Source organism: Martes martes, assembly GCF_963455335.1.
Source record: "Martes martes genome assembly, chromosome: 8".
In the NCBI taxonomy this organism is placed as follows: Eukaryota; Metazoa; Chordata; class Mammalia; order Carnivora; family Mustelidae; genus Martes; species Martes martes.
This window is the reverse complement of record NC_137895.1, coordinates 67988683-67998924: the sequence shown is the minus strand read 5'-3', so window position 1 is coordinate 67998924 and position 10242 is coordinate 67988683. Positions and strand designations below refer to the sequence as shown.

Here is a 10242-nt window from a genome sequence, read left to right as displayed (position 1 = left end):
TGGAATCACTGAACTAGTGTGAGCAGCCCAATTATAAGACAAATGTCCAACTCCTTTCTAGGAGCCTATTTTTAAAGTACATGCTGAACATGTTTTTTGGTATAAATCTCACAGGAAATATGTGATATTTTCTGTGTAAATCTTCTATTAAATTCTATGAAAACTAGAACTTAACATTGTATTTAAGCCTACACAGTATACCCATTTTGAGCTGATGTAAAGCAACACAGAACAATGGGTATTGATGTGAGGGTCTGGTAGGTTACGAATTTTTGTTTAATGGAAAACACCAGATTGCCATCTGAAGTAAAAGACAATTATCACCATAGTACAGCCAGCTTTTAGCATTGTAATGGCCTTCATTGGTTCAGGAGGGCTCTGTTCATTTTCATCTAAAGGCCTTAGTATGTTTGCCCAGCCTTGTCTTCTAAGGATCTCAGATTGGCAATCACCTTCCACGGAGAGGTTCAGAACTGACCTGTGACACATTCAGAAATAGGCTGAGGCTTCCTTTACCTACTTTCGAACAAAACTTAGGGCCTGCATGGCCAATAACAGAGAACTAAATGAAAAAAAAAAAACTTTTCACAATGATAGGAACTAAAACCCCAGTCAAACTTTAAATAGTTATTGCAATGTAGTTTCTAGTGCCTTAGCTCTTTTGGGGAAAAGGCCACTTATCAATTCAGAATAATGTTTGCTGAGAAATATATGTATGCAAAATCAAGTGGCATAATACTATAGGTATACTATACGTATACAAGCAGCACTAATCCACGATTGGTATTTGTCTTAAGTTGAAAAATCACATATATTACAACACGTTTTTGCTTAAAGTTCACCACTGCAGGTATAGGACCATCCTTAGTGAATCATACTTGGAGTCACTACTCCAGTGTTTTAATTCATAAAATAATCAATTACCAAAATAACAAATTTCAGATGCCATATAGACAGTATTATTTTTCAGTTCTGAAAATCTAACTTTATCTTATTACCATGTAAGTACATGGGCATTTGGACTAAATAACTGACCTATAAAATCTGGTCCAGCCCTAAGGTTTTTTACTTTATCATACCGAAATTATGCAATTGCTAAAACATCTATTTTTCTCCAATTAAATTTGAATCTTTTTTGGTTATGAAACTAATATTATTACAATATGACATTAAGATGTAGCTCAAAGTACTTAAAATACTACTTTTTCCAAGTATTCTGAGTTAGACAATATTTTTCTAAGTTTAGTAGATTACAATGCTCCAAAATCCTACATGGTTTTCTAATGGTAATTTTTACTTCCTTTGTTCTTGTGGTTTATTTATGACGTTTCATGAATGCTGTCCAATCAAATTCAGTTTATGTGGTTGAAGATGCTGTGGTGGTAGGTAGTTTACTGACTTGGGGATGCAGTAGATCTTGGCCTCTTTTGCTAGCTACAGGTAGCTATTTGTCTGATCTTAGGAGGGTATAGGATAGCTCTGGACTTCATATTGTAAAATGCAGGGGGCTGGAAAAATTTATCTCTGAGGTTCCTTTGGCTCCCCATTCTAGGACTTGGTAGTTTGGTTGTCGTAAGTCAGCAGAGGGAGCACTTTTTCTACATCTCATAAATTTTGACTATTATTTCAACACCTTTCAAAAATCAAGGGGTTTGTGAAGGTTACTGAAATGAAAAATTGACAATCCTTCCCATATCAAATCACAAATTTGGCCATGAATCTGAGAAAAGCCTACAACTAATTTATTTCTTTTCCTTGAATTCCATGATTAAGTCCCACAGGAGAATTGTTTTATAAAGGTTAAGGAGCTAAAAATATAAGAAGAAAGTTAAGCACCCCTAAGTGGCAGTGTATTTATTCTGGACCCAGTGAAGGAGAAACGCCAGACCATCCAAAAGTCTATCTGGAATTAAGATGAGAAGTCAAAAATTCATCAATCAAAATCATGAGCAAATTGGGTCTAACATAAACAGACCACGCAAGGGATTGGTAGGTTTTTCTTTTGCACTTTTCATTGAGATACATTGGAAACAAGTAGGCAGACACAGCCAGAGCCTGAAGGCTAGTAAGAAACTGGAAATGTGTGCTATCAAGCCAATGACAAAGTTGTATATCTGAGAACGTTAATAACTTTCATCCCTAAATTCATAGATACCTTAAAACTAATGGAGCATTATGCCTTTTTAATTATTAGACAATCTCATATCGTATATTAAAGTTTTTATTCCTTAGTAAGAATTTTAAAATCACAAAATAGTGTGGCAATATTTAGGTAATAGAATTTACGGAGTGCTGAAAATACTAGAATATAAAGATAATTTCTAGTTTATCTTCACATACTAAAATTTTCTAAACCAGCTGGTTTCTTGCAGACGGCATTTATTTTTTTTTAATAATTTAAGACAGCATAAGCTTGTACCAAGCATAAGCATCGTAACAAAAGTGCAACTTTTCAGCAAATCCTCCCCAAAAGATATTTTAACTCAAAATATCATTAGCACATAGTTTCTCCCTACAAAAATAGCATGTCAGACATCATTAATTGGATGTATTAACAACTATGTACATAAGAGCCACCTTGTAGGCTAAGAGTTTAACGTTGTTTAAACACAGCGTTTGAGGCAAACAGTAGCAACAGCAGCAGCAAATGCACCAAACTGACTAAAAGACCCAGATATTTTCTTCACTTATAGTCAGACTGTTGTGTCTCACCCCTTACATAACATTCAAGTGAGATTTCTCACAGTGCTACCTTGGCAACAAACTAAAAATATCTAGACAAGGTCTTGGTTTAAGCCTTATTAAAAAAGCTTTCTTTGTGATTATCTGGTATCTGGTTTGGTCTCCAGAAAATACATAGACTTGGAGATAGGAAGGCCTCCCAAGGCTTCATTCCACATCTTTACAGCATTTCCAATCAAAACTGACCAGTTTAATGCTTTCCTCCACTTTTGTTATTTAACAGAAAATAGGAGAAATCATTTTGGATTTGTTTTTAAGTTCAGTGCACATTCCTTTTTTTTTTTTTTACAGCAAGATTATAAAAACTTAGAAACATGGTGAATTAAATAATGACAACGTGGGAATAGATGCACTATATATATACATATGTGTATATGTATATATATCAAAGAATGAAATTAAGACACGTCAATTAATTCACGGTTAATTTCTCCATAAAGTGCTAGTAAATGTACCAAGAATGATTCTGGCCTTCCTCATCCATCTCCTTCCCTGACTCAGTTCTGACAATGGCCCAACTCTGAGTCTCTTTAAACAAGAGCAAGTTACTAAGGGATACCATTCAAACCACTTCAGAAGAGGTTGCAACGTAAGTGACTGGATCCGCACTTCTTCCTCTTTGAAAAATATATGCCTTTTAAAAAGCTGAACATTATAAAATACTGAAGAGTAAATTCAATTCTAAAAGATCCTCATTCTGCTTGTGGAACGCCTCCTGAAGCAGGTGGGAGAGCTATGCGGGGAGATAGAAACTACCCTCTGGCTTTTAGACAACTCCTGGGCCACAGTTCCCCTACCCTGGTTCAGTCAGCTCCCCCACGAAGCAGACCCTTCTCCCTCGGAAATAGGTTCTGCATTTTAAAAAGATAATGGAACATGGCCTAAAGAAAGGCAAAACTGATTTGGGCGAATTCTTTAAAGAAAGTATCAATATTGCAGAGGTTCTTTTATAGCTGGTGGGGGAAGAAAGGGCCGTTAGTGTGCGGAGGGTGGGGTGGTGAGGGATGAGCAAAACAGGAACTCCGAATGTACACAAAACACCTGTGTTGTTGTTTTAAAAGCCTGTCGTGCATCTATTACACTTCCTCCCTTAAAAACGTTAAGGGTGTTTTACTTATTAATATTATTATTCCGCGAGAACCCTCGTCCTGTCTAAGAAAGGGGGCGAGGATTCAGTGGGTTTCCTTTCCTGGCTGCGAGGGATCTTCCTGAGCGGAGCTCTCCGTGTTCCCGGGCTCGCGGGCGCCGGCGAAGGACAGGTGGGTGCGGCCGTGCGGGTGCGGGGGGTGCAGTGCCCCAGGGGGCGCCACCTCGTGCGGCAAGAGGGTCGCGGCGGCGGCGCTGGCCTTCTCGGGAGGGGGCGACAACACCGAGGACAGGCAGGGGAAGGCGGCGGCGGCGGCTGCGGCGGCTGCGGCGGCGGCGGCGGCCGCGGGCGCGGGGATGCCGGGGTACAGCAGTGGGAACGGGGCGGCGGCCGCCGCCGGGTACAGGTACTTCTCCAGACCAGTCTTGTCCAGGAAGGGCTGCACGTAGGCGGCGGCCGCAGAAGGCGAGAGGAAGTAGAAGGGCAGGCAGAAGGGGGCCGCGGCGGCCGCGGCCGCGGCGGGCTGCGCGAAGGGCGCGCCCCCGCCTCCGCCGAACGCCACCAGCGAGCTGAGCAGGGCGGCGTCGGGTCTCAGCAGCGCTGCGGCGGCGGCAGGGTCGGGCCCCAGCAGCGCGGCCGCCGCTGCCGCCGCGCCGCCCCCCAGGCCGCCGCCGCCGCCGCCCCCGCCGCCGCCGCGAGAATCCAGCTTCATCCTCTTGGGCGCCGGCGAGTCTTCTCCGGGGGGCTCCTGCTTGATGGTGACGCGGCCCGCCCCGGAGCCCTTGCCCTTCTCGCGGTCCGGCCTCGCCTCGGCCTCGCCGCCGTAGCCGCTGTCGGTGTCCGTGTCGTTCTCGGCGGCGAGCTCGGCGCTGGGCTGAGTCCGCTGGATGACCGGCACGCAGTGGGCGAGGGGCTCAAGCTTCTGCCCCCCGCGCTCCAGGCAGGGGGCGGCCGCGGACCCTGCGGGGGCGGCGACCGAGGGCGCGCCGGTGCCTTTGCTCAGAGGAACCTGTTGAGTCAACAGCTGGGGGGTGGGCAAGAACTGGGTGGCCACGGCGTGCAAGTGGTTGATCAGCTGGACACACCGCTGCTCCCTAGGCGTCCAGCTCTCAAACCGGGAGAGGTATTGCAAGACTTCTTTGGCGCATGTTTGAAATCCCGAGTGGAACGCATCCAAGTCGGACTGAATGGGCGATTTCAGAGATCGCTCCCCTAGGACGAGGAAGGGGGTGGGGGTGGGGCAGAGGAATGGAGGCAACAAGAAAAATACCGACGTTAAAACATCTGCTTATCACGTGGGCCCTACATTGACTAAAGTGATCTCGGTTTTTTCTCTGTATTCGGGTGATATAATCCACCGGTTGCCGAGGGGCGGGGGGGGGGGTGGCGGGGGTGGGAAGCAGGGGGGCGCTCTACTCCCAACTGAAAAGCCAAAGTGGAGAGCGCAACCGCCACTTTAAATAAAAATCTGATTCCTTTGAGTTCTGCTGAAAGCCTCTAGGATGCTTCGGGAAATAGGCACTTTCCAGCGAAGGGAAAGTATAAGCAATTTAACAAATGAGAGTGAGCCCGTGGGTCCGAGGAAGGAGGTGGGGGGTGGGGGCAGAGTCCTAAACACTGCCCCTCTGTGGGCTGCCCGGGTTCATCAGGGGGAGCTGGCCTCCCTGAACTGACTTACCATTCTGTAAAGCAATTATCTTCTGATGCTGCTGTTCGGTTAAGGCTGTTAAAGCTTTTAAGTGTTTTAAAGTTAATTCCAAGACTACCGCTTTCTCCAGATGCCCCAGAGTCTGCAATGGTGCAAAAGAGAAGGGGGCACTTGGTTACTAAAAACACATATTTGGCTTGATTGGCTCTCCGCTCAGCACAGCAACTTAAGCAAAGACTCCGAAAGAAGTACTATTCCTATACTTCTTGAGCTTTCCAGAAGACGGGTTATACATGACTTCTTGCCTTCAGTTGTGAGCACCTACTCTTGAGTTTGTGGGAAACTCTACACTACAGCACAAGTAGTAAGGCTTATGATATTTACATTTATCCTTATATCTCTGGGAGTAGTACCAAGCTATTAACACGCCCTTGGAGAGCAGCAAAGAATGAAAATGTGCATCTTACTGTCAACTTCAGATGTTCAGGCAGTAAATCTTTCAGCTGAGCAATGCATTCATTAATTCGATCTCTTCTTTTCTTTTCTATTAATCTGTGCGGTAATTTGTAGGTATCCTTAATATACGACAATCATGGAAGAAAGACAACAATAAGCTACACATTTATTGGATAAGACATTAAGCACCCCCCCCGACCACCCCCCCATATTATGTGATAAACTATGCCCAAGAAACCTTTTGCTCTGGACTGTTCTGAAATGCAATTTGAATTCAGGTGTGATGTTTAATCTCCCCCTGAGAGTATCCAGCAAACCACTTAAAATTCACAGTTGGGGAAGCTCAAGGGCTGGAATATATTTGCGGGCAGAGCTTCGCTGTGAAATCAATGGTCCTAATTAACTATCCAGGCAGGTTATGGGGAACATCGGAAACTTACACTTACCTTGCTATCGTCTCGCTTCATGCTTCTTTTGGGCTTACACATATACAAAGAGGAATAGTCCAGTCTGCAAAACAGAAATCAGCATCAGGCACCCATTCGGGGAGGAGCACTGTCCTTGCCCGATCCATACCACTTTCTGGAGAAGAAAAAAAAAAATCAAACTGAAGCCTAGACAGATATACGCAAGGGTGCGTGCACCTTACCCTATAAAATCTCTATGTTCCAGTAACTGTCTCTCTTGCAAATGAGGAATTCCTTCGTCCATGTTCAACCGCTGTCCGTTTCCTCTGTTTCGATTTTTGGGGTTCTGTTCTATAATCTGTGGGACGATAGCTTTGGGAGATCTTGGGGGGATCTGTGCGTCTCCAGTCTCTCTCTCCCTTCTTCAGTGCAGTGTTGAAAGTGTGAAGCAGTTGGTCCCCCCCCCTCCCACCGCGCTCGCTCTCTCGCACACACGCACACACACGCACGCACACTCGCGCCGGCCCCACTGCGCTGGTAGTTTGCTCTCACTCCGGGCAGTGTTTGGCCACAGGGCACGCGCGTCGCCGGCCAGACCAGCACCCAGCTCACGTGCGGAACGTACCATCCGCGGTCCAGCCCGGAGGGGGGCGGGGGAGGAGGGGCCGGGCCAGGAGGGGGTGTCGGGAGCAGGCTACGAGGGAAGGCGAGAGGCAGGAGGGGGCGGGGACACCTGATCAGGGCCACCGGAAAGGAAAAACAACTTCGGCCAAGCTATTCATCTTCCCAAAGGCGTTGCAGTCAGCTGGGGGAGGGGGTGGAGGCGCCGGGGGGTGCGGGGCAGCCAGGGCTTCCTCGGCTCGGAAATGCTACTCCCTCAGTTCGTCCGTCATTACGGTGCAGGAACGTGAACGTGGCTTTTTGCTTCGCCACCGACTGCATTGGTGGTTTGGACCGGAGAAAGGAAAGAGAGAATTCACGGTGGGTAAACTTCAGTCCCAAAGGAAAATTTGGAGACTTGTTTGCTCACCGCTCAGTGGCCTGGGGGGACCCCTTGGCCCTGGTTGGAGGTTGCCCCCTAATGGGGCAACTTGAAATCCGTTCCCTGAAAGATTTAAAATAAATGAAAATGTAGTCACTGAGTCAGAACGTCGCAATCCAAGTGTCTTTCGGCGACACGGTGTCCCTGGGCCACCCAAACTTCCCGCAGCAGCCGGAATTGCGGTGCCACTAATCACAGAAGCAGATGACGACGTTTGGGGCCTCTGGTGCTCCCAGAGGAACGCGGCGGGAGGGAGGGGAGGGGGGGCACAAGAGGGGCTACCGCGGAAAAGCAATGCAGCATTATCACTCGCCGGCTAAACTCCGTCGCCCCTCATCGCCTCGGGTGGTGCTGCGTGGTCTCCCACCCCCCCCCCACGTACGCCCTCCCGCCGTGTGATAAGCGACGCCGGGAGTGTGCAGAGCCCACGTTTACTACCGCTGGCACCTCCAAAGCCTCCCTCCTTAATCCTGTCTCCAACGGGTACCAGCACAGGGCCAGCAACGTGATCCGACCTGCCGCTGCTGCCACATCACTGCGCGGGGAACCCGTGCGCGCGCGCGCTCGCTCGCCCTGTGGCCGCGGCGCCCGGCGCGGGGAAGCACAAGCCAGCACGAGCCGGGTTACCTCTCCCCAGAGCCATCCCGGGAGCATGACTGACTGCTAGCGAGAGTTACAAGAGGTGCCCCGAGATGCGCACTGCCCACGCCGCCCGGCGCAGCGGGCGACCAGGGGCCTAGGGGGCCGGGGGAAAGCTCGTCCTGCGGGACTCCCAGGGTTCCCGCCCCGCTACTGCCGCTACTCGGCTCTGCTGGGGGCGGGAAGGAGAGAATATATGTTGATTTCTCTTATATAAGTAGATAGATATAAAAATCGAAGGTCTTTCCATCCTGCAGCAAGAGTAAGGTTCACATTCTCCTGGGTTATCCCCGAAACCTTCGTGATTGCCAGCGGCGCACGAACCAAGGGGAGAAGTACGCCGAAGGAACGCGCAGAGGGGCGCAGCGGGGGCTGGGGCGGTCGCTACGCGTACCCCCCGTACCACCCCCCCCCACCGGCCCTCCCCGCAAAGCGCGGGTTCCGGGGACGGATCTGGGTCGCGGGAAGCGGCGGCTGGGAGGAGGTCACGTGTCTGCGGGAGTCGCGTCTCCTCCTAGCCTCCAGGAGCCGCCCGGCCGCGGTGGCGGCGCGCGCTGCTGCAGTCTCCCGAGTCCTGGGCGGAGACGCGCCGCGTCTGGCTTCGTGACTCCCGCGGCGGCGGCTGCGGCGGCGGCAGCGGCAGCGGCGGCGGCCCAAGCTCACCCGGGCAAGAGGAGACGCTCGCGGTCCGTCCACTTCGTCTCGGGAGAGGGCCCTTGAAGGTCTCTCGACTTCCTCAAATATGGGGACGGAGTTTGCACCAAACAGGCAGTTTAATAAGGATAATACTTAGAAGAAGTAATTTTTAAATAGTGGTTTTATTTTAACCTCGATTCAACCTCTCTCTTGTTTCCAAGTCATTGGGTGGTTAATTCTCTTTAGTGGGGAGGGCAATTTGATGCCCTCCTAGCGGCATATGCCTGCAGTACTGTCCGCTTGTTCTAAATTGACCCAAAAGGGGGGAGGGGAGGAGGATGCCTTTAAGGTGAAACCTCCCTTTATAGGTTTGTGAATGTTCGAAGTAAGAAAAGGCTAGATAGAATATTTAGTGAAAATAAGGTCTGGGGCGCCTGGGTGGCTCAGCGGGTTAAAGCCTCTGCCTTCGGTTCAGGTCATGATCTCAGGGTCCTGGGATCGAGCCCCACATCGGGTTCTCTGCTCGGCGGGGAGCCTGCTTCCTCCTCTCTCTCTGCCTGCCTCTCTGCCTACTTGTGATCTTTCCTCTGTCGGATAAATAAATAAAATTTAAAAAAAAAAAAAAGAAAATAAGGTCTGGATCACTTCATCCTGGCCTTGTCGGTAGAGCAGACAAGACACAAGGCAGACATCTGACTAGGGCCAGCCGTAGGGCCCAATTCTGGGGCGGACTCTAAAACAGTTCGGAAAAGGCAAAGAAGACTAGCGGATCATGGGTGTATTATTGGATGTACACTTAGCGTCATTGGAAGACAGAGAGGCCTGTCGCGGCAAACTAATCCTTTTGTGTTACTACTTGGATCTCATCATCCTGTCCCAGGCTTTCTCACCATTTTTGCTTTCTCTTCCACTCCTTTCTTTTTCAGACGCCCAGCCCAAACTGAGGATGGAATCATTTCTAATTTTTGGTTTCCTTTGTGGTTCTCAGTCCTCCTTTTCTTCTGTCTTTCCTTTCCATGCCCACCTTTTTACTCATTTCTCCTTTTCTTCTTTTCTGTTATGTTTTCCTCTTTCTAACTTTTCCCCATGGAAGGTCTGCTTTTGTTCTTACCGTTTTTTCTTTAATCTCTTTGCTTTTTGTCTTTTTTCTTTCATTGTTTACCTGGATAACTTCTTGCTTATCCACTTCCTATCAGGCATAGTTTAATGCTTTCTAATGACCTTTTGCTGCAAGGAGGGTATGACAATAGCTAATAACTAAGGGTATAATAATAGCTAATAGGTAATAATAGCTAATAACTAATAATAGCATTTACAATTAGAGAACCTGAAAACCACTCTAGGGGCTTTTTATGTATGAACTCATTAATCTTTTCCACAACGCTATAAAGTAGATCCCATTATTGCCTCCATGCTACAGATGATGTAGTAGATAGGTAGGGAGATAGGAAAAAAATGTGCCTATGCTCCCAGAGCAGGATTTAAGCACAGACAGTGGGCTCCAGAGTCTCTGCTTTTAATGATTATTACCCCTTGGTGGGGGTAATAGGGCCAAAGTCTGAATGTTAAGTAGCTGTGTTTTAAG

At 48.3% G+C, this 10242-nt stretch overlaps 1 protein-coding gene across 1 annotated transcript; it reads right to left on the bottom strand.

Annotated features, from left to right (window-relative positions):
• Positions 1-2212: 2212 nt before the first annotated feature.
• BHLHE41 (basic helix-loop-helix family member e41) lies at positions 2213-8236 on the bottom strand. The gene is made up of 5 exons (XM_080811883.1): positions 6583-8236; positions 6380-6443; positions 5945-6052; positions 5508-5619; positions 2213-5041 (listed from the first exon to the last, which is right to left on the bottom strand). Exons 1-5 carry the CDS (start codon positions 6642-6644, stop codon positions 3915-3917), a joined length of 1473 nt encoding a protein of 490 aa, XP_080668009.1. The 5' UTR covers positions 6645-8236; the 3' UTR covers positions 2213-3914.
• Positions 8237-10242: the final 2006 nt, after the last annotated feature.

Coding starts and splice junctions, on each gene's coding strand:
- BHLHE41 (XM_080811883.1), bottom strand. CDS start 6,644: ATGGACGAAGGAATTCCTCATTTGCAAGAGAGACAGTTACTGGAACAT. Junction 6,444..6,582: donor GAACATAGAGATTTTATAGG/GTAAGGTGCACG, acceptor TCTGTTTTGCAG/ACTGGACTATTCCTCTTTGT. Junction 5,042..5,507: donor GATAATTGCTTTACAGAATG/GTAAGTCAGTTC, acceptor TCCTCGTCCTAG/GGGAGCGATCTCTGAAATCG.